This window comes from Chelmon rostratus, chromosome 23 (genome assembly GCF_017976325.1).
Source record: "Chelmon rostratus isolate fCheRos1 chromosome 23, fCheRos1.pri, whole genome shotgun sequence".
NCBI lineage: Eukaryota > Metazoa > Chordata > Actinopteri > Chaetodontiformes > Chaetodontidae > Chelmon > Chelmon rostratus.
The window spans coordinates 16,815,068-16,839,447 of NC_055680.1; the positions used below are offsets into that span (position 1 = coordinate 16,815,068).

Consider the following 24,380-nt stretch of genomic DNA (forward strand, 5'->3'; position numbering starts at 1 on the left):
GCCTAACAGTTCATCATCCCCATCCTTCACGTTCTGCCATCTTTCTCAGAAAAGTAGAAACACGATGAAAGTGATGTGTTTAACTAGTTTGAATCCCAACTGGTCAATTCATTCTAAAGCATTTATTAGTTATTACTGTAGATGCATAACTGATATTTACATGAAACAAGGTGCAAGACAGGAATTAGCCACGATGACCAACATAACTTCTCTCTGCAGTGGTTTGTGGAGCTGCACAAGTTTCACTTGTCCAGCATTTTCATTTTCATGTTTTTAAGAAAATAATTAAATCAATAAATATATAAATCATAAGATGAAGTCGGGATCAATCAGAAACGGAGTCATGAGAACTTGTTGCTGGTTTCTGTTGAAGCTTCTGGCAATGTTTCTGAAAAGAGAAGAGGGAGAACACAAACAACGTGAGGCCAGTGTGTGTTTCAGTGTGTGTAGTTCAGTGCATGTGTTTGTGCGTACCTGCAGGCTCTCGTAGTGTCTCCGGCTGCTGCAGTGGAGCTCCTTGGCGTTGCTCTCGTTCAGGTAGAAAACAGAGCAGAGGTTGCAGAAATATCCTGATCTGGGGACGACAAACTCCTGACCTGAAGAGGGAGACGGTGAAGGTGACAGGACACTATATCAACATGTGGGTTTCCAGTAAAATGGGAGTGTGCTAGTGTGTGTGTGTGTCTCACCGAGGGGGGTGTTGGGTTTGAATGGGGGCAGTTTGAAGTCAGCGGCGACACAGGGAGACTGAGAACGAGATCTCTTTGCCTCAGGTCCGACAAGCTCCCTCCTCTGTTTACTCACAGCTGGAGAACAGAAGGAAATCAATCAATCAGTTGCAGCTTCTCAAATTTGCTGCTTTTCTTTGGTTCCTAGGATAAGAAAATATTTGGGGGAATTTAAGAACAGTTGGATTCACAGACATTTTATTCTCTAAATAAACTAGTAATGGATGCAACTGCAGCCCAACTGTCCCCAAGTGTCGACAATTTCGACCACTTTGGAGAGAATATTCAGAAAGAAGCACTCTGATTGGTGCAGAATAGCAGCTCAGTGTGGACGGTGCACTAAAACTAAAAAATCCATGTCAGCGTGGAAACGGCCTCAGTCCAGCCTTCCTTCAGCTCTCTGTACCTTTAGTGTCCGTCCTGCTCCATCCTTCCTTCTCCTCCTCTCCTTCCTCCACACATCCGTCTAGTGTCTGGTTGTCAGGGGTCTCCGGCCGCAGCTCCCGCTCAGCGGAGGCGGCATCGACGCCGGCTCGGCTCGCCGCTTCCACCTCCGCCTCCTTCTTCTGGGTCTCCAGGTGGCCGTCACTTGACGGCGTGGACGAATCTTTGTCCGGTGACGACGAGGCGTCGAGTGATGCGGGAGGCAGTACGTCAGCTGGTTCCTTTTCTTCTTCTGTTTCGCCGTTTGTGCTCACTTTTTTCCCTCTGGTAGATTTCCTCACTGTGGTTGAAGACAATGGATGGTGTTGAGCGGACGAATGAGAGGAAAACATGCAAATACACATTAGATTTGACATGATTGTATAAAAGATATAGAAGTGTGTGTGTGTGTGTGTGTGTGTGTGTGTGTGTGTGTGTGTGTGTGTGTGTTACCAGGGGTCGGTCTGGTTCTCTTCTTGGGTCGGCCTCTTATCCTGGTTGTTCCCGCTTCCTTTTCCTCCTCCTCTCCCACCTCGTCTACCGTCACAAAGTTCACACTTTCCTCTATGAGAGGACAAAAAATGCTTTATGGATATAACAAGCTTTGACCTGGAGCCAACATTTTACATTTGCCAGATCTCTCATATGAAAAAAAAAAACAGTTTTAATATAAACAAGAAGCATTTGAGTCAAATTCAAAGCTGATGCATTCTGGCCAGATGTTGAAGATGTAATCTTTACTCCTCCAGCAGTGAAACATCAGCATTCTGAAGAAGAGGTCGCTCATTGTTTTTTTTCTGCTAATGCTAATCAGGGCTACCACTGGCTACCACATCCAAATCAAAATGTAAATCTAAACCTGTCACATACCTAAATCATCACAGGTGAGGCCAACAGACCCTTTACACAGCCAACATTTTGACTTGTTAAAGCGGGAAACTGTCAACTGGTTTGAAATCACATAATCAATATTTCTCTTAAAATGTATAATGCAAATATACCTGCTCATGTATACAGTACTTTACTATGTGTTGACTGAATTACACACACCTGTGTCCTCATCGTGTTTGCGTTTGACAGATCTCGATGTTTTCTCAGCTTGCTCTTCGTCCGGCTTCTCTTCCTCATCACCGGCTGCTTTGTCTGAAGTCTGAAAACAGACACGAGATCTTCACCTTCAGTGTTTCTGTGTTTGTGTTTTGTCATTTTCTGTCTCACGGTGTTTCACAGTATCTTCCCCATGAGGAGAATAAAACTGGCCTGTTTTTGAATCTTAATCTTTACCTTTGGGTTTAAGGAGTCCACTGATTGGTCCTCCCGGCTGAGTGGGCGGGTCTCCTGTGCGTCTTGCTGAGCCTTTCTGTCCTCTTCTTTTTCTACGAACTCGTCCAGAGTGACGAGCGTCTCCAGCTCTCCCTCTGTGATCTCTCCACCCCACCCTTGGCTCTCCTGCACTCCTTCCTCTCTGGCTTCATCTGCACCCACCTCATCCAGAGTCAGCAGCTCCGTGGTGTCGACCTCCACCACCTCCTCATTTTCCCTCCCGCTCTCCTTCCTCGTTCCTCCACTGTCGCCTCCTCTACTGCTGCTGCTCCGGCTACTTTGCTTCCTCTCCCTCTCTTCTCCTTCTCCGGTCCTCCTTGCTTCCTGTTCTTCGGCAAACTGCTTCTTGTTTGTGGCGGCTTGCCTCTTCCTCAGTTCTTCCTCCTCTGCCGTGTCGTCAGGGTAATCCTCCTCCTCCTCGCTCACTTGGTCCAGGTTCACCAGAGTGCTCGTTGTGTCGTTTTTCTCAGGGGATTTTTCTTTCTTTTCCTCTTCTGTTGTCACAGCGTCTCTTTGGGACTTGCTTGTTGATTCATCCTCTTTCTGAATGTCTGTTTTGGATGTCCTCTCCTTACTTCTGGTACCAGACTCTTCTGCAGCAGATGGATCATCATGTACTTCCACCAAATCATCGACTCTCTGATACAGACTCTCCTCCTTGATGGTCACTGTTTCGGATGGTTCCACATCTGTGGTATCAGGTGTTGGTGTGCCTCCTTTCTCAGCCTCTTCTTTTGTGGGAGTTTCGTGACGTTTTTCCTTCCCCCCTCCATCGGACGTCTCTGTGGCCGTCAGCTCGTCTTGATCGTCTTCCAGAGAATCTACGATCTGATACATGGGCTCGTCCTCCTCCTCCTCATTTTTGGTCGATCCTGAGAGAGATGCGCTGTTCTTGGTTTGCTCCTCATCGTTTTTAGAAATGTCTTCTCTTCTTGAACTCTCAGACTGTCGCGAGGAGGGCTGATCCTCAATTGTCTTGTCCTCCACAGAGTCAAGGATCTGATATGTCACCTCTTCTTCATCGCCTACCGTTTCATATGCCTCTTTGTTGTCCTTCTTTAATGTCCCGATGTCTTTTTTAGTTGTTTTAACCTCTTTCTTTGGTCTTCCCCTTTTTCGTCCTGCAGTGGGTCGATCATCCTTAACAACCTCGTCCTCCACAGAGTCAAACATTTCATTGGTAGCAGCCTCCTGTCTTACAACACCGTCACTCTTCTTTGTTGGTGTGCTGTGTTTTGAAGGGGCTTTCTCCTCTTTCTTCCCTGTTTTTTCCCTGTTTCCTTCCTGTGCCTCTCTGGCAGGAGTCTGCCTCCTTCTTGTTGGCGTGTCCTCTTTTACTGTTTCCTCAATCAAAGCATCTTTCTTACTTGTTCTTTCCCTTTTTCCTCTGGTAGATTTTGTCGGGACTGTTGGATCATCATCTGTGGTCTCGTCCTCGATTTCATCCTCTTTCTTTCCTCTTGCACTCCTTCTTCTACCAGACCTTTCTGTGCTGGTAGTATCTTGAACCGGTTCGTCTCCAACAGAATCTACTATCTGGTACACCGTCTCCTCAGTGGCCTCTTCGCTGTCTTTGTCTTTTTGAGAGGCAGTGGTGTCCATCTTCTTCCGTGTCTCGTATTTTTTAACCGTCCTGTCTTGTTTCTTGGATGATGTGGTTGTGGGCCCACTCCTCTTTGTTGGTACTTTTCTGGCAGTCGCCTCCTCTTTCTTGGTCCTTTTCTGAGGCTGGTCTTCATTAGGGACTCGGACATCAGCAGCTTCCACATCTTTGGAGGCTTTGCAGGATTCGACTGCAAGTATTTTCCCTTCGACCTCTTCTTCTTTTTGATTTGTCTTTTTCCTATCTCCCTTGACCCTTGGAGCTTGTTTGCTACCTGTATCTAACACTTGGAAATGATCTTTGTCATTTGTCTCTTGATCTTTATCCACTGCATCTTTAATTGCAATTTTATCATTAGATTTGTCATCTACTGGAGCTGCACCTTCGTCAGACACCTGCTTTGCTGGGGAACCGTCATCTTGGACCATGCGAATGTCCTCTTGACTCGAAGCTTCTTTGTTTTCAGTAACACTGTCTAACACTTGGAAAGAGCCATCCATTTCCATCTCACTGTACTTCTCAGGGCGGGCGTGGCCTTTGTTGTCGGCACTGTCCAAGTCCTCATAGCTTTCCTCATGCAAAGTCTGACCTCGTTCAGGTCCAGTTTGCTGGGTTTCAGAGCTGCCCTCTTGGTCCCCATCCTCCATCTGTTCATCTGTTTGATCATCAAGTGAGTCGAGGATTTGGTAGTTTTCACCGTCATCCTCCTGCTCCTCTGTGTGTTTGTCAACATCCTCTTCTTTTATTTCCTCTTTGCTTTTCTTCCGGTCTTTGAGTGTGTTGACGTTACAATCAATCTCCAGATTCTGGCCTTGGCTCAACTCTACTCCATGTCCTTGTGGAGGTGGATGCATCTCTGATGATGTTTCTACTTTTATCTCAGGCTCAACAGTCTTTGCAGCAATGCCCTCTGCTGACACTCTGTGGTCAGACCGTGTCACTGCGCCCTCTGTGGCTTTTGCTTCTTCTTTAAGTGGCTTCAGATGAGTCTCTACTGATGCCTCGACAGTCGCTGCTGACGTTATCTTTTCTCTTTCACGTGTAGTGGATGATGAGAGGGTACTACAACCAGAGGATGTGGAACGTGATGCTTTGGATGGAGATTTTGTCTTGCTCTCTTGTGTTTTCTGACCAGGGAGGGAAGTGGCTTTAGTAGATGGTGGAGAAGAGGAGGAGGGCTTGGCAGAGGACGAGGGTTTGGTAGGCAATTTGCTGGGCTCAGATGTGCCCTCGGACTTTGTCTTTTTTACGGAGCTTGAGTTAGAAGAGCTTGAACTTTTAGTCAACTTGGATGACGACGATGAGGAGGATGCTGCACTCTTGGAATCTTTTGAAGACCTCTTCGACGTCTCTTTGCTACCAGACGACACATGTGAGCTTTGCCTCTCTCGTCTCGCTCTGGAGGAGGATGAGGAGGAGCGTTCAGGCCTGGATCTTGTGTCTTCCACATCCTCACCAACTTCATCGACAGTGACAAAGTCATCCATGTTGAAATTTTGCTCATCAAACAGATCCGTGTCTGAAGGCAAAGTGTCATCTGTAAAATCATCCAGACCCTGAATGATGGAGCACAAAGAAGGAATCATCTTATCAGCTTATTTATCAGGAGGTGTCACAGAAAGATGAAAAGGTTAAAGTAAGGACTCTGACACGTGGCTGTTACTGTTTGAGAGCTTGTGTTGTTTTTGCTGGGGCTCTGAAGTTTAAAAAAAAGGGTTTTCCTGGATTAGTGATACAAAATAAATGGGAAGACTTTTACCAGGCAGGGTTGAGGAGTCGCAGCATGGACATGCACAATTATAACCACCGTCTTTTCAAAGTGTTGCTGTAAATTTCGGTGACTGTACTGCTCAGGTATAACAAACCAATATTTTCAAATGCCACGAGCAAAATCACAAGTTTTCCCAGAAACGCTTCAAAAGTAGTGTCATGGCCATGGGAGCCTCGAATGGAGTATGGAGTAGTAATGAGGGATTTTCTAATATTTTGGTGACTGTAATTCTCACCATCACAGCTTAATTCCCTTGCAAACAATACGTTCACTACCAACGCCCTACCTTGGTTTTAAAAGAACATATAATGGTGTCGTGCCCTGAAACCATGTTAGTGAACTGCACTGACCATAATTCATTGCATGCATGATGCAGCGCATATTGTTATTTGAGACAGAAGTATCACTCATTTATATGTAGCTGTATTGTGCAGTGCACTTGTTTGGCAAACAGAGCAATAATCAACAGTACGTTGGTGTCTCACACACACATGCTTGTTAAAGAATAAGGCCGGAGTATTATATAGATATATCAACTGAAATTACCTTGTAGCACGAGCCATTGAAGTACTTGGCTCCACATTTTGGCACTGACAAAATACATTCCTAGCAAACATAAATATTGAGTGATATTTTAAAGCCAGATCTCACCTCCCTCTCACTGTGGGACTTGCTCGTTTGGGAGAGTCTGTGCTGGCGAACTGCTGCCGTGAGCACCTTTAAAGTTTCTGTGTCCATCTGAGGAAGTTCTGCAAAGTCTTCTTTCGGCATGAATGCCGTGGCTGAGGGGGCAGGGCTGGAAGCAGCAGGGACTGTCTTTCTACTGCTGACTGCAGAGGTCAGATCAGCCGCAGAGATCAAAGTTGTTCGTGATCCCTCTACGTCGTCATTTGGTTCAGGACCAACAGCGGAGCCCATGACAATCTCAGTTCCTGATTTCTCATGGTCCTCCTCCATTGATACATCGCTTAAGGCGGCAGCACTTGGTCCTGCTGTGATGGACTCAGACATGGTGGACCCACCAGGGCCACTGGTTTGCAGACCAGGTTGTGACCCATTATCAGAAAGTTCAGAGGGAAGGGGCTGGGGCTGAGACCTCACAACTGGGGGCTTGGCTTCAACATCGATGGCGTTTGGTTCAAAGTTTATTGTGATCTCGCTAGCTTCTTGCAGACGCTGTTTTAGGTTCTTCAGGCTATAATTAAAAACAGGAAAGGACTGTCAGTTGCAAATGAAAGCAGGGTCGCTCATACCAAATGGCTGAATGCAGTACATGGAAGAAATAAATACAATTTCAGCTTCTCATTCAGTGTCCCTGAGTTAACTTTTCAGTCATACAACTAACAATGACTTTCATTCCCCATCGCATTTCCCCAGAGTCCTCGCTGACTTGTTTTTATGTACAACCAACAGTCCAGAAACAAAGCATATTCAGTTTAAGATGATTTAAAAACAGAGAAAAAGAGCAAATGTTCATGCTGGAGAAGCTGCAACTACAGAATGTTTTGTTTTAAATGACTGATTGATAAAAATAACATAGATGTACATTCATTTTCTGTTGACCGACTAACTGATTCACCAATCATTGTCGCACATTTTTCAGCCAGTTAAACCTGGCCATCATACAAAATGTCTCTCATCACAACGATTGTCGTCATGCTTTGGTAACTAAAACTTATTTTGTCAGTTTTTTAACTGGACAAGAGTCAATTACAAAGCAACATACTCACGTCTCAAAACGCTGAACTTTACTCCTGGAGAGAGAAAAAGAGTTGGCCAGTTTAGTTGTGAGGACGGGGGATTAAAAATAAAAACATATAAACACATATAGAGGCAAGCTGCTATCATAAAGACCGTATGCAGAAACACAGATGTAATCATAAAACTAATTAACCTCACTTTGTACCCCTGACTGTTAAAAGGACACATGCGTACCAAGTTTCACGCTTTTTATGAGAGTCCGGAGTGAAAGTGTTGTATTTCTCCACCACCTGCGTCACACCGCTGGAGTCAGCCATCTCAACACATATCTGAGGAAGAATGACAGTCATGGAGAAAGAGGGTGAAAAAGACAGAGAGGAGGGAGAGATGAAGGACGTGACAAAAGCAACAAACAGAGAGAACGGCAACGAGCCATAAGAATCCATCGTGTGTGAAGCTGCAGTATATTCAAGCACAGCAGTCGTACTCAAATGTGCACAACAAATTCACTTTTACATGACAGAGAAAGTTCAGACACTTCGGGTAGGCTACAGATGTGGCCGTACATTTGAATGACTTACAGAGAATTAGTGACTTGATTAATCTTTCCACCATTCTTGAGCATTTTTTGTACAAAAATACTTTCTTTCCCTACTTTTGACTGAATATCTACAGGTGGTGAACATTTAGTCAATAGAATTTGTTCTATTATCTGATTAAAATAAATTGCTTTAAGAACAATTACTTATTTACATTTATATCACATTGTGTGTATAACAATAATTCCTTGAAATATAATGAGTATACTTCAAAAATTGATCCTACAAGTCTGACGGTGCTGACTGAAACTCCACAGAAATGATTCAACAGCCTCCTCAAAGCACCGTCATAATAATTCAAGGCCTTTTAGGACCTGCAGATACCCTGACATGGCAGTTAAATGTGAAAAGTGCAGGTGTTCGTGTTCTTGTACCCTGTTGGCGAGCGGCAGGAAGCTGACAAAGGTTGCGATGGAGGCCACCGCTTCCATGACCATCCTGATCACGTTTACAGACGCCTCAGAGATCTCCACACACAGCAAACGCTCCTCCAGAGACTCTGACTCTGGAACTCCCTGAAGAGCAATAATAGTTGGTGTTAAGGCAAAGAGATCCAGAGATTTCTGCTTTCACTCCATAAAAGATTTACAGAAGTGATTCATGACTTACAGCGTTGCTCCACTTCATCAGACTTCTGTACATCACCTCCTGCAAAAACATTACAAGTCATGGATTGACTTTCAAAACACATTTTATATCTACATTTTAAACATTTAGGGCGACATGTTTTCTCCAATGAAACAAATTGTGTGCAGACATGTCTGTGCTTCTGTGTGTTGTTGTGTTGTCTGTTATTATTTCCTTCTGAAATTTCTATAGAAGAAACGAATCATTTGCAGCATCAGCTGTTCATAAAATGACGACAGAAGAGGAATCCCTCCTGATTCCTGTCTACTTCTACAAGTTGATTTTTCTATCTCATCCTGATCCTGACAGTGTTACAGCCCAGATGGTGGCCTGGTCTGTACCTCACTGGATCCAGGATTCATGGCTTGCAAGACGAAGTGGACACTGAGCTTGGAGGCTTTGACAAAAAGCGGCTTTTTGATGTGATCTTGAACAAAATTGCAGCACGAAGTCCAATTGGCAAAAAACACAAAGGCCTGGAGGTGAAGAGAGGAAACACAGGATAAACAGCTAAATTCAGACAACACAGCTTTATTTAACAATGTAATTACATTCATATTTGTGCCTGTAACTGTCTCCAGTTTGTACTTCTTACCCTCCTCTGCAGCGGTAAGACCACCACGCTGTAGAACAGGGAGTGGAGGCTCTGTTTGGGGAAATACTTCCAGACCAGCCTGGCCACGTCCTCATGCTCGTAGTTTCCCTCTGGCAAACCGGTCAACATGATCGTGGAAAACATGGAACCACGACGACCGGCCTCCTAGAAAACACAACATTCAAAGCCCAAAGTGTAATTCACGTGTTGACGCTGATTTGACTTTATTGCACATAAAGTACAGAACAAATAAAGCATCAAAACATAAACAAATCATGTATCTCTCTCTCATATATATATATATATATATATATATACACACACACACACACACACACTAATGGGTTAAGTCATAGAGAGAAATGGGCTTACCTGTATGTTGTCCTTTCCTCTGACTGTCAGGTAATCTTGGCGTTAAAAGTGAACACAGGCAAACAGTCACCTTCCTGAATACGTTAACGTGGTAAATCTGGTGATGATAATGTAGGAAAAACTGTGTCTCTTACCTGGGATGATGAACCAAGGAGAAACAGTCGGGAACAGGAAGGGACTTTTTCTCATCGTGACCCAAAATGGTGAAATGCTTCCCTGTGGCACGCCAAATTCTACTGATGGGATAGTCGCCCCGGCAACAGCATCCTTACTGTCTGGCAGAGCGTACGCAGGCAGTCTTGGTGCTGCGCAAAAAAAAGGAAAGTGTCATTTTGAAAATCTGTGAAGAGCAACAAAAGAGCAGCGTACAGCGGATGTGTTTGATTGTTATTGTTAGTTTTGTCACTGTGTCTCATACTTGTTATAAATTTCTAATTTTAGATTATTACCATTACTTTATGGTTGTTACTGAAAATTTTTTTTTTTTTTTTTTTTGAATGACTGGATAGTTGGTGTGATGACCAGGCACGTACAGTTATACAGGAAACACTGTGCATAAGTGTAATACCATAACTTACATTACTTTTTTATATGAAATTTAACTGTAAACTAAAACAGAGACTTACGTAATGATGTACACGTGCTGTATGGTATGTTCAGCCTGTGGACTTCACATCCAGGAGCTTGTTTCAGGAGACTGTACCAAACTCCGAGCCGATCAGCATCGCGGACAGACTCGAACTCTACAAAGACCTGGAACACACAATCACACAAACACACATACGTGACAGGTAAGACCAACAGGAAGTCTCTTTTTTAGAGCCACTGAAACAGAAGCACTTGAATTCTTAAATGTCAGTTTCTACCTTGTTGAGGAGAGGCAGGTAGTTCCTGACAAAATCGATCTTTTTCAAAGCCTCTCTGAGGTCCCTGATCTCACTCGGTGAAATGTTCTTGATGAAGAACGTTCTTGTTCCATCATCAAGCACAGGCTGCGTCAAGAGCAGGAAGTGGACAATCAAAAGCAAACGTTGTGAAGAGGACAGACACACAGACACCACAAAGCTGTAATAACAGTTCTCAAAGTATCTTTAATGGGTCGGGGGACCTCAAGGAGGACTGAGCTAAACCAGGATGTTTCAGAGCAGGAGAATGGCGGTGTTATGGCAACATACAGCGTCAGAGAGATAACATTTGAACATTAAAGCATGCCAACCTGTTATAATAGACGGCTAAAATAAAAGTATAAACCTGCAAACAGGCATCACATTGCCTCTTCATACAGCTTGTGAATGTTGAGGACGACAGTGTGTGTGCATTACTTACAGACTTCATCAGCTTCATCAGTGATTTATAAAACCCAAACTGAAACAGAAACATTAGACATTCAAAATTAAACCCATTCTCACCTAAGGTGAATGCTCTCAGCTCAGCATGTCTTTGTATAAATATCATAAGTGTGTGCCAGGGTGTTTTTTTTTTTTTTATCTTGAAAAAATAAAGTGAATGTGTTGACATTTATTTTAAATACTGAAATCTGGTGAAAATCTGATTATACAGTCAAGATCAGAAAATACATCTTGCAGAGCAAACACTTAACTTTTAACAGTTAATTATAGTTTTAAACACTCAGAACACCACAGCAGCTTTCTGCATTCTTTATTTTACATCATCAGAGGACCCTGATTACTTTAAACTATCAGAAAACGCATGAATAAAAACAGTGTCGTGCACATGCTTACCGGTGTCATTGTAATACCGCTGGCCACCACGTGGACACGGATTTTAGACCCTTTGAAAACAATGCCTTTCTTTACGGAGACGACGCTGTGCATCTTCTCCACTGACGGCATCCGGGCGAAGGCCTGAAAGAAAATCCAGAAACGAAAGGAACTGCATCTACATTCTGCATGACTCGACTTTAGAAAGAGGCAGAAGGCATTAAAAGCGTGCAACGTAAACAAAGCCTACCATGCATGTCTGAGGAACAACATAGAGGCTCTCATCTGTGTATTTAAATCCAAACGGTATGAGCAGGTTGGCAACATCGTCCTCTGTGTAGCAGCCGTCGTCATACCTCGGCAGTCCGTTTATGAACAACAGCTTCTTATCAAGTCCAAAAAACTGGAAACATGAAGCAAAGAAAGATTCTGTTTCAAACACGTATGAAGCATGAAACTACTACCCAGCCAGGACAATATAACCTAGAAATATTTATTTTATCACATTTTTATCAGCATGACAGAACAATAAATTCTCATAATATAATTTGTTAAACTCTTGTGACCTGGACATGGATAAGCTGCATAAAATGGATAATTAACATACCAGAATTTAATTAATTTAGCTTGAGACAACAAGCTTTCTAGTCAGTGGAGCAAGCAGCAGTGACAGGCAACAGAAAACAGTTGAGACTTTGACTCCTTTGGAAAATATTTATCTTCTATAACCATTTATTAAGGACATTTTAGCACATTTCAAACATGCATTCGGAAATATTGTAATACTTCATTTCAGTGATTTGATGAAACCTACTTTTGGTGAGAAGCAAGTTCTGATATTGAGGCAAGCTGTGAAAGAGAGACAAAGAAGATGTTAAAAAAAAACAGAGAAAGACGGTACACTTATGACGATATGCAGACATTTGTGAAAGACAGACAAACTGTCTCTTTCTTGGATTTCTGACCTATCCTGTTTTGATGCAGGTGTTTTTCTACCATCTCCCCGACAGTCAAAGACGGCGTGGACGCTGCTGCAGCTGTCGGCTCGTTTGCTGATGGTTCATCTGTTTCTGTCTTCACTGCAGCTTCAGGATCTTCAAAAAAAATCAAATTTAATTAAGGTTGAATGTCGAGATTTTGAAAGATCAGCATCATCCACCCACCCCCCTTTATATACATTAGTTTTGGTTTTTTAATGCGATTTGTGCCAGCCTTTTTCTTTGAACATCTTCCACCAACTCCACACATCACATTTAACATACTTCACCATACATCCATTAAAAAGATCTCCACCATACCTTCTTTCACTGTTCTTGTCTCCACACCTCCATCTGGCAGCTTTGCCTCCACAGCAGCTGGCTGTTGCATTTGTGAAGCATCTGTCTTGGTCTCTGGTCCTTGTGCAGTGGACTCTGGTTCTGACAGGGTGCTTTGCTGGACGTGAGGTGAAGCTCTGACAGAGGCTTCTGTTGGCCGGGTCTCCTCTGAACTGGTTGGTGGTGGACTCTCACTGGGTTTGTCTGCTGAACTTTCTGGTACAGCCTCTGCAGCTCCTGTTTCCCCAAGCTCCATTGGTTCAGCACCTCCAGCATCACTGCCCGTGGCAACATTTACTTGATGCTGAGGTTCAAAAGATTTCACATTTGCTGCTTCATCACCTTCGGCTGTCTCTTTCTGCGCCTCCACGGATTCTTTCACACTGGTTTTTCCAGGTACAGGTTTTTGTTCAGAGTCATCAGCTTCAGGCTGATGTTCTGGAGCTGTGGACTTGGATCCTGAGGACAATTTTTTCTTTACTGCAGCTTTTTTCACACCTCCCTTCGCAGGCAACTTTTCTGTTTTTACTGCTTTAGCTATCTGCTTGGTTGAGATGCTTTTGGCTTTGGAAACCAACACTTTTGATTTAGCCACAGTCATTAGGCCTTTAACTGAGCCTTTAGCTGCAACTTTCTGACTGGTAAGTTTGCCTGTCGTAGCTTTTTTAGCTTCAGAGGGTGAAGGCCCTTTAAGCTGAGGCCTGCTAGCTGTAGGGGGAAGAACCTTTTCAGTGCTAGTGGTGGTTTTGGATTCAGAGCTCTGAGGTGTGGAGACACTGGATGTGGCAGGTTTTCTGCAAACAAAAGAGAGTCACATGGGTCAAGCAGGAGAAAATGGAGAAATGGAAAGTCAAGGTCACAGTTTGAGTGTTTTTATGCGCTCTTCAGTAGAAGATAGTACAGTCCTTCAAAGGCTGAATTCCTGGATGACTTTTATTCTCTGTGTGAACAATTATTTTGAAATGAACATTATAAAAGACATTTAACATCCACAGGATGGAAACGAACATGTAGATATTACTTGCACACTTTACAGACATAAAATATCACAAGTACGCTGATTTGTTTTCACAAGCTAAAAGTGAATACAGCGGGTACAGTCAATTCTGAACATATGAACTGTATGTTGGAAAGACCCTGATGTGAAAACAAATTTAAAAAACTCAATATTTCTAGTAATATATAGCCAAAACAAGACAGAACGCTCCATCACTGTTACAAAGAGGTCTGTATGAAACATGTCTTACTTCTTAGGAGGCTTCTCTTGCTCCTTAGAAACAGTCTCCTGTAAACAAATAAATAAGATTTGTTATTTTAGATTAATCTGATTATTGACAATGTGAGCACACGACAGCAGACAAATGTCCAGGGTTTGGACACTGAGATTGTAGGTGAGAATTCACCTCAACCGCAACCTGGACTGGACAAACATCACAGATGTCCTGTACAAGAAGGGCCAAAGTCGTCTCCATCGGCAGAGAAGACTGAGGTCCTTCAGAGTGCGCAGGACACTGTTAAGTGAATCTACCAGAAATGCTACCACAGATCCTTCTAACAGCTGTCAGACTGTTTAACTCAACCATCATTTAATGCAGCACTGTGTTAATGTTGTTTCACATTCACCTTCTTTTTGCTCTACTTTTATTTATGTTAACATTTTCTCATGTCCATTACATCTGTGCAACTATTCATATAATATACATGTTTTTTTTACTACTTATATAAACTTTACTTGTATATTTGTTACTGTGTCACATTCTTTCTACCATGCAAAACATTGTATATTATTATCCATATCTTACTCATGTGCAATACAAATTTTGCATTGTGAAACTGAGCCATCCTTCTAAATGCAATATCATTTGAATCCTCATTTCGTATATAATGTAAATATATATAGTCTGATTTTATTTTCCCTCTATAACTCATTTTAATTCTTAAATAAATTCCCCCGCCAAGACAAAAAGTGTTAATACCTTTTCTCTGACGACACTGATCTCTATTCCTTTTGCGTGGAGGCTCTTTATGCTCTTCAGTTTCTGAGCGTCTTCCTCTTTCTCGAAACACACGACTGCCTACATGTCGACGCACACACACCAATAACCAGACACAATCAGTTGTTTGTATCTTTCGAGTTATGTCTCAGCATATTAACACATCCAACAATTAGTCAATTAGCTAAACAGCAACAATTTCAAGAACTGATTCATTTTGTCAAACACTTTGGCAAAACTGCAGACTTCTCACATGTGGGTGCTTGCTGATTATCTACCTAAATAAAAGCAACCGATGGTCGAGGTAAAGCTTCGCTAACAGCACTAGATTCTGCACATTGTGAAAAGGTTAAGTTAACCCAAATACAGACCTGGCTAGAAGAAACAGTCTGTGTACATACCTGCAGTCTGGACCGAAACAGTACAACCGACTTGGTTTTTCCAAAGTGCTCCACAGCAGCGGTCACATCGCCGTGAGAGAGACAGCTCTGGATCCCTGCTAGTCGCACCATGGTTGGAGGTGCAGTTTTACCAGACTGAGCAAAGAGAGAGAGAAAAGCTCAAAGCATAATGTTGGTCATCACAAAAGGAAGGAAGACAAAAATGCACCTGTGTTACTTTTCCCTGGTGTGTACACACACATGCACGCACAGGCACGCACCAACCTTATTCTTTGTGGAAAAACTTGCCTCACTCTTCTGGAGGCTGGGCTTTCCTTTCGAGGGCTTTGAAGTTGATTCCTTTGCTGCAGAGGAGGAGGAGGACTTCATCTTGGCCAGCTCGGCCAGCAAGGCAGGAGCCAGAGTTTTAACCACGGCCTCCAGGTCAGACTGTTTCGACAGAGACTGGACAGCTAGAGGGACGGAGACAAAAAGAGTGTAAGACGAAACTGCAATAATTTAGTGGTTGCAAAGTCTCATACAGAGTCTCTATTATAAAGATGAAGAAAACCGGAGTTAATCATCATTATTCTGTTAAGTGTCTCTAATTTCTTGCCTGTTGCTTCATAAGCTTTTACCATCTTTTCTAATTGGCTTACAGGTTAAAAATTGCTAATAGTTTATCCTGCGAGACATTTGTGTGAAATTTTGTCATAATTAGCATATGGATTCTTGAGTTGTGGTCAAAAATGTGTTCTGTGAGTTCACAATGACCTTTAACTGACAAAATCTGATCAGTTCAAGAGGACATTTGTGCCAAATTTGAAGAAATTCCCAAGAGGAGTTGCTGAGATACTGCGTTCACGAGAATACGACGTACACACAAACGATCAATCCAAAAACTCAATGCCTCTAACTATGGCTGTCACCAGCTAGAGGTACACAAACCATTTGTATTTGTGACAAGTACTTGTATGTAGCTCTATAATAGGTACAGATATGTTTAGTAACAGGATAAGCATTTAAACAGTCTTTGCTAAAGTCCTGAAGGAATTTCTCAAACCTGATGTTTTTAGGAGTTTCTTAGCCAGTCTCTCCGCACTGCTCGACTTCTTCTGTTGAGGGGATGACCTTTCTGTGGACGATCGCCCCTCATGGCTCCTCCTCGGAGAAGATCTTCTCTCGCGGCTCCTCCTCGGAGATGACCGTCTCTCGTTAGTTCTCCTTGGTGAGGACCGTTTGTCGTCTCTCCTCCTCGGTGATGATCGTCTCTCAGGGCTCGTTGAAAGAGACTGATAGCGGGAGGAGGTCGGGCGGTCATAACGTGGGGAGCGAGAGCGAGACCTGGACCTGAAGAAAGTTATTTTATAAGTCAATAAATCTAATGATCCTTTAAAAAACAATAAAAATCAAACAATCCACCACAAGTCTGGATTCAAGCGGTGAGTAATAAATCCAAAGAGGCTAAAATTATTATGTATTGTGTATTATGTTCGGCAGGAACGTATTTGGTAATTTCACATTCTGGCGTTCTTGCTCATATCAGACCTGCGAGTGTATCTGGAGCTGTGTGGTGACCGCGATCGGCTCCTGCGTTTCTTTCTTCTACCCTCCGGGCTACGGTGGCGGCAGGGGCTGGGCGAGCGGGAGCTGGAGCGGCTTCCATGCCTGGTTCTCTGGTGGCGATGTTGGGAAGTCTTTGTGGAGGCGGAGGAAGAGGCATCTGTAACTGCAGCGCTGGAGAGAGCAACGGATGAGAAAAGCACAGGTGAAGGATAGGAAAGAAAAATTTGTAACAGCAGGGCACTCGTTGACAAATGGTTTTCTACGTGTCTGAATAATAATTTACAGTTCAGAATTTGTCGTTCTGGAACAATTTCAGAATCTGGGCAAATTTCTGCCAGATCGACTCTCCGTTGACAGTTTGACTGGGGTCACACAACTTTTTTGTGGCTGCTGTCATGGATCCATTATGATCCAATATCATTGGAGTAATACTTTACATGTGGTGGCTAAAACTGTGTTCAGACTGCTGTAATATAAAACTGAGCTTTGCAGAAGACACAAACCACACTGTCTGTATCTTTCAAACTGGAAGATCTATGGCTCCATCTGTGTTTTGTTCATTAAATAGAACTGCTCAAAGAAACGCTGAGGATGCAGCCACCTATGTGAGGATTGGAATTGGACATAGTCAACTTGAGGATCCGTGCTTCCACCCAGTATGAGCTCCATGTAACACAGTGTGAGCATAAAAGCAGCAGTTTCTGGCCGAACAGAAAGGCAGCGTCTGGCCATCTTAAGAAATTTACCTGGGCCCATGTGGTATCTCACCATCCCACTCTGGGTGTCTGTGAGGGGGAAAAAACAAATAAATAAAAAATAAAAATAAAACACACCTAATAAAAGAGGATAAAAAATCAAATCTCAGAATCAGCTTAATTGGCCAAATGTGTGCGTTCATACAAGACATTTGACTGCAGTTGCACAACTTGTGCTTGTGGAGGAAAAAAAGGACATATCGCTAAACAAGGACAAAAAAAACCCCCAAAAGACTGAACAATAAGTGGTGAAAAATGTCAAAAAACAACAAACAACACATACAAATAATGATGAGGCAATAACAATACAAAATATACAATGAATTTAAAATTGACAACACAAGGTAAAGGTTTCTCCATTGCGGTAGGTGGTCATAAAGGGGGGTTTATTTAGAGAATACTTCTAAAATCAAAGGATATCAAGGAATTGAACAGGTTCTGCAGACTGTAACCATAAAAAAAAAACAAAGGATATATCTTGAAGAACACTTTCTCGGAGAATTTATGAAGTCTGACACAAGTTCCACTTGCCTCCAAACAATAAGGGGGGGGGGGGTTTCAAGAATAACCATCAAAAGAACACGTTTCAACTATTGCAGGAGGTTTAGGTGCTTTAGGGGCCCTTCTCGATGAGTTATATGGGGTTTGTCACCATGCTGCAGAAGTCACACCAAGAGGACATGTACAATCCTGAGAAAGAGGTTTCAGTATAATGATCTCTTCTCTTGTGTTTCCTCGACTGTATTTTGGTACATCCTGCGTGAGCATTTCCCAAAAGTATTCACAAAAAAGGCAGTGATTAAAAATAATGACCTTCATAGAGAAAGTTAAAAGTAAAAAAGACTGACCGTGTTCGCAGGAGTTTGCAGTTGTCAAGGTGAAGGCTGGTGTTCTGGTGGGAGAGCCAATCCTAGTTGTCAGAACAACAAACAGTATTTAGATCATCGCATCTGCTATCTGCTGCAATATCTCAACTGCCAATTCTGTGACTGTCTGACAAAACAGATCTTTTATTTAACATTACAGCAACTGTTAAAAAAAAAAAGTTTCATAAATATCCAAAGTTTGTGTCTCGTTGTTGGTGTGTTGGGTCTCCCAAGTGTTGAATTAAATTTCTCTGCTCTTGATTGTAGAAGTCGCAGACTGTGTTGACATTAAAAAGAGGAAGTCCACAGACGCACAATATATTTATGGCATTTCTTTAAATGTTCAACCAACAGCAGTCATCCAAAAAAAAAAAAAGAAACAAATCACAGCTGAGTAGCTGAGACAGTCAATTAAAAGTCGTATTTAAATCATGGGTTTGGTACGAGCGAGTGTAGTGACAAAATAAATGTGAATACAAATGTATTTTTGCCAAAATTACGAAGGACATTATATCCTTCAGAACTTTGACAACTATTTGCTTGAAAATTACGGCTGACTTTAAAGTCAACTAGAGTTCGGTCTTCATCTTCTTCAAGAAATATAACAAAAACAGGAGTATCAACAACTAAAATAACAGTTCTTCGTCTTGGGTTTTTGATAATGTGATGTTTGGGAAGTTTCCTCGGGTTTGCTCAAGGTCGCAGAGGTCACTATCAAGTCTGGATCAGGACAAAAACACACAAGCAGAGACTTCTGGCGTAGAGGCAGGAGGATGTTGAAAGTAGGGAGAAGTAGAAGCTGGTGTGCTGTTTTTTCAATGAGCCAAAAAGTTGAATGTGGTGTCTCAAAGGGAGGAAAATAATCAAAGACAGATGGTCACACACTTCCTGTATTTCAGGAAATATGATGGTTGCAGGTGGCTTCAGGTTCACTGTACCGTAGAAGTGACAGGAAATCCTTTTGGGGACACAAAAATATATAAAAAAGGGGAGCTTGGCACCATAATAATTGCCAGCATTACAAAAAAGGCAAAAAACAAAATCCATTATCCATTCAAACTGAACATAAACAATGGGACAAAATTCAAAAATCTGAGAAAAAAAAGGAAATCGCCATCTTCCATCATCTTCTGATGTATTAGTTCTTCAGATTTGCAGATTTGTCCTCCTCATGTCTTCTCAGTCCTTGGCTCTGTTTTCAACAACAGTCTCAGAAGTTGGCCACATCTCGTTAATTTCTATCTAATTATGAAACAGTCATTAGTTACTTTAAAGCTTGCGATGGCCGATACATATCACAGACTTCATGAACAGACTAAACTGAACAATGATATTCTAACTGCTTTTAATCAATCAAATAACTGAGTGCAGTCGTCCACTCACCTTCATTTGAGTACATTCTTTGTTACACAGAGAACAGGTATGTGGAAAGATTCTCGGCGAGGCCGCTGCATAGTCATGCATCATGGCAGCCGTTGGCAGACCCTTGGAGACTGCCACTGTTGCTTGAGGCTGCCTTTTGGAAGTCGGCACCGTCAAACTGTGGAAGTTCATCAGGCTCGGGATTGGCTGGTGCCGAGCTGGAGGAACACCGACGGGGCGAGGATCACCGCGAATAAACAGCGGTTGTTGCATGGCCAGTGAGGCACCGGCGACGCTGGAGAGAAAAGGAGCAGGGGGAACAGATTTTGCGGCAGAAAAAAACGCAGGCGAAATTGATTGCCCTGTCTGTGAAACTGTCTGGTTCGGCGTCTGCTGGGTCTGCTGCTTTGATTGTTGTTGCCTCCGATTCTTGGGCTGCTTCCGGGTCTGCTGCTGCATCTGTTGCTGCTTCTGGATCGGCTGCTGCTTTTTCATCCGCTTAGCACCCATTGACCCTTGACCTCGAGGTTTGCGCTGATCCTTTTTGCCACTGGTCCTATTACTGCCAATACGCACAAGGTCAGGTCGGTTGGGATGCACTTCATCCCAATGGGTTTTCAACGTTGACTGGCGAGCTGCCTCTGGTTCTTTCAAAGGTACAGGTTTAGAGGCTTCAGACTTGACAACTCTGATGTCTGTGTCTTTCTTTGGCAGTGAGAAAGAGCTGAGGATGGTTTGAAAAGTCTGGTTTGGTTGGGTCTGTAATCGCTTGGTCTGATCACGGGTTGGGGGAACCACACTGTTCAGCGCTGAACTGTACGAAGAGCTGAGACTGGAAACAGAACTTGCCTGCTCACGTGAAGAACCCAAGGCACTGCTTTTTACCTCTGTTGTATTTTTTTGCTGCAGTTGTCGGCTGTGTCTGCTACTATCGTAAGTGTCCATCAGCAACATACTTCCACCCCCACCACTGTCAGCTCTACTGCCACTGGTCCTTTCAATCTCATCCCCAACCCGTCCAGTATATTTGCCAGTATGTCCATAGTCAATCACTTTACTTGGGCGAACAACCGATGACATTTCTTCCTGGCACATATCTGCCTCTCCAGAAGTACTCAAACTGTGACTGTCCATTCCACCCCGGTTTCTGGTGGGTTGGGGTTCATGGTAGGGGTTTAGCGGCACTGCTGTTGTAGCCCCCTTGGCCTTCTGAACGCAGACTTGGCGTAAGATGAATGGCAAGTTAGCAGGAGTGATCTGGTCTTCAGGGAAGGAGATGAGATGTTCCAAGTCCTCTTTCTCAAGTCCAAAGTGCAGAAGGATGTTTGCAGCTGATTCAGAGGTGTACTTGGGTCGACTGGACTCTGTAGAGGATGCAGGTCTGTCTGGCACTGTACAGTCATAATCATGCAAGCCTGGAAATGACTGCATTTCATGGTCTCTTTCACTGGGGGCATTAAACCTACCGTCATCACCACTTGCATAGTTTGAAGAATGAGATGATGAATAAAATTTAGAGTCATCAGCAGTGGTCCTTTTGTAGTTTGACAACCAGTCCAAGGAGCTACTTTCCTCGTCCAAGCGTCTATGTCCTTCAGGGGCAGAGGCTGAGGACATTGGGTAAGACGCCATCTGTCTGCCTGAGGGGCGAAACTCATCTCTTTGCGTGGCGGTAAAACGAGTGCCCTGATCTACAGGCTGATGGATCGGTTTGTTGAGAAGCCTCACCTCCTCTCTGGCACTGTTGATATGCATGTTAATCGACCTCGCTATGTCCTCATCCATTATGACCCTACTCTGTTCAGGCCTGTAGTTCACTGACTGAGACATCAGTGATGGGATTGTTCCCCGAGAGTTAGCAGGAATAGCAGAGGAGGGTCCGGTAGAGCTGAGGCTCGACCCATGTCCAAGATGGGAAGATGCCCTCGGAGGGTCCCTTTCTGCCGGTAAACTGGAGAGTCCATACCGCCTCTGGGAGGAATTTTGGTTCCCAGAAGCAAAAGGGTTATACAGGGGATGGGACATGGTGTTTTGGTTCTTCAGAAGGTTAAGGAGATCGATGGCAGCAGCAGTCAGGGTGCTGTAGGTATGTAGGGAACAGGTGGGTTGGAGTTGGCTGGAAACGTTACGGCTCAGCAGCCAACAGCTGTGCCAGTGCTAGCTGGGCCTACAGTTGAGCCAACCGCAAGGAGGCAGCCTGTTGGCTAATCAGCAGCAAGCTCCCTGGGAGCCCTCCAAGTAGAGGGCTCGTTGGGGCCCCTGGAGCAGGAGAACGGGCACAACACGCTGATAGCAATGCAAAGCTGAAAAAAACAAAAGAAGGGGTTACTGAGTGGGTCTGGTCTTCAGCTTCTTGGATGGGTCAAATCCATCATCCAGAAGGTCATGTCTTGAATTGCTCACTCTGGTGCTTCCTGCTGGATACAAAATCATTCTGTCAATTTCACTGCCTGGCCTTCACTAACAAGAAAACACAGAACAAAAACAACAAAGTACAGATAAAGAGAGGAAACAAGGTCAATGCTGATAACAGGAAACATCTACAAAAGATGTATTTCCTTTCTGAGAGATATGCCTCCAAACTTACCTAACCCCCCAATTCCAATGGGCACAGCTATGCAGTGTTCCATCTGCAACACGGCCGGCGGTCGTGAGCTGATCGCAGCCATCCTAGACAATGCTTGCAATTGCACAAGGCACGCCGCTGCACATTTGAGAAGCTTCCCAGAAGCAGCTCTCTGCTCTGCTCCGTGGAAAATTCGCAATTACGCTATACCAACAATAAACAGACCAAATAAATATAATAAATAGACAGACCAAAAAAAAAACAAAAAAACAAAATCAACTCTGTAGACTACTTATCTGACCGAATAAACAAAAGTCAATGAAATCAGCCAGGCAAAACGCTTCACTTTTGAAACGCTCCCTGTGGAGTTTGAAGCCACGTAGAGGACAGCACAAAACTGCAGCCTGGACACGACGCAGTCCTGTGGTGGGTTAAGGAAGTGAGTCAACAACGCACACACAGTTTGAATAAAACCTTCAGAAAAGTTATTGTTTGCATACTGAAGTGCATTTACAATGGCATGTCAGGCACATCTCTCCATCGACCTAAAAGTGAAGAAATGTCACCGGTGTTTACTCGGTCCTTCAGTCCTGCACTCACAGTGCCTCAGCCTGATCTGATTTTTGTTTGACTGATTGCTGGTCGAGTGATTGGTTGTTTACCGACCATGCTGAAACCGAAGGTTAACCGACTCACACCGAGTTGACCGGGTTGAGGGTACCGGGCTAGATGGGTGGTGACGGTTCGTATCCCCCAAAAACGGCCGATTCCTGATGATGTCGTCACATCCCCATCCCCTATAGCCCGTGTTCGTTAATGACCGATTGAAGGAAGAGTTAACGTTGTAGGTGTGAGGCTCTGAGATGCTAGCGTTGCTATTTGATACGAGCCACAGACCTGAGCCAAACTGTCACTGATGGTCGGGTTGGCCCGACACAAGTTTTACGACAGATGTCTTTTGTTTCTAACGTTCAACCGTTCACGAGCCAAAGAGAGCTAAAATAGCAAAACTGCCAACACACCTGCCAGCAAGCGCTAAATTAGTCTTCAGTAGTGCTGGGATGTAAACAAACACCAAATACAGCGACAATAACAACGTAGAGGTTCGTTCCATGTTTTATAACATCGTTTCTGTTGCGTACTTTCAACTACTTACTGTGTATCTTGTAGTTTTGATGTGCTCAAACACGTCTTGTCCCTAGGAAGGTAAAAATTAGCTGCCTTAAAACGAATAACGTATGGTAGAGACTTCCGGTTCCGGTGTCTGGCCTTCAGAATAAAAGATAGACCGCTTGAAGATCCTCTGAAATGTCAATTGCCATTATCACTGACTTTATCGAGGTCTTTGAAGAAATACTGATGGTATCAAACCAATCTTGTGCGGGGTTTTTTTTTCAATTTTTTTTTTTTTTTTGGCTGCAGGGCTTTTATTTTCTTTACACTTAGCCACAGCTGTCTGGCCAAGATTATAGTATTTATAGTATTTATATAGTATTTATTTGTAAGTAACCTCTGTGACATTAACCATTGGTTGGTGGACTAGTGTGTCCTTTCCTAACACTCTTCCTTGACCTTGATGGAAATGCATGAGGTAAATGAAACGTGTGAAAGAGAATTCACAAGGATTTGTGCAGATGACTGGCACGTGTTTAGCCTCACTGTGCCAAATTATTATTAAACTATGATGAAGGCTGTAGGTCACAACTCTAAGCTGTCTCCAGGTGCTGCCTCCTCCTCTTCATCATTGTGCTTGTGGAATGCCTCAGCTGTCCCAGCAACGTTTATCTGATATCACTGTGTTGGTCGACAATATCATCATTAATGCTGCAGTCATACTTCTGGCTTGGTCTCCACCAACTACTGAGGAAAATGTCTGTTCACATCAAAATATTACTCCTAGTTACTGGTAACTATTGGTAACACTAAAATTCCAGGTGAAACGTATAAAGGTGTTTCTGCCTCTACGCTGTGTGTATGACAGTGTGAATTAATAATCAACTTGCTTTTTCAACATTTTGTTTGACATGTCTCTTTTACTTGATTGTTTTGGATCTGTGCCCCAGTTCAGTAGAATTTCCAGACAAGGACCTGTGAATGTGAATCATAAAGATA

At 43.4% G+C, this 24,380-nt stretch overlaps 1 protein-coding gene across 4 annotated transcripts; it reads right to left on the bottom strand.

Annotated features, from left to right (window-relative positions):
- Positions 1–107: 107 nt before the first annotated feature.
- Positions 108–23,456, bottom strand: LOC121626401 (zinc finger protein 638-like). 4 transcript variants are annotated; one of them, XM_041964889.1, is made up of 36 exons: positions 23,425–23,456; positions 22,290–22,472; positions 22,106–22,119; positions 19,724–22,005; positions 18,323–18,384; positions 17,466–17,504; positions 16,702–16,890; positions 16,217–16,503; positions 15,439–15,626; positions 15,175–15,309; positions 14,756–14,854; positions 14,027–14,064; positions 12,762–13,573; positions 12,429–12,557; positions 12,278–12,312; positions 11,714–11,866; positions 11,485–11,607; positions 11,069–11,107; positions 10,609–10,734; positions 10,369–10,495; positions 9,877–10,047; positions 9,743–9,777; positions 9,371–9,535; positions 9,117–9,251; positions 8,758–8,796; positions 8,523–8,663; positions 7,784–7,878; positions 7,579–7,602; positions 6,500–7,043; positions 2,436–5,633; positions 2,202–2,301; positions 1,605–1,715; positions 1,135–1,452; positions 690–806; positions 475–596; positions 108–388 (listed from the first exon to the last, which is right to left on the bottom strand). In XM_041964889.1, exons 4-36 carry the CDS (start codon positions 21,725–21,727, stop codon positions 326–328), a joined length of 9,963 nt encoding a protein of 3,320 aa, XP_041820823.1. In that variant the 5' UTR covers positions 21,728–22,005; positions 22,106–22,119; positions 22,290–22,472; positions 23,425–23,456; the 3' UTR covers positions 108–325. The 4 variants fall into 4 exon arrangements, with proteins under 4 accessions (XP_041820823.1, XP_041820821.1, XP_041820824.1 ...); XM_041964887.1 differs by having other exon boundaries at positions 19,724–22,116; XM_041964890.1 differs by having other exon boundaries at positions 15,463–15,626; positions 19,724–22,119.
- Between the last annotated feature and the right edge of the window lie 924 nt (positions 23,457–24,380).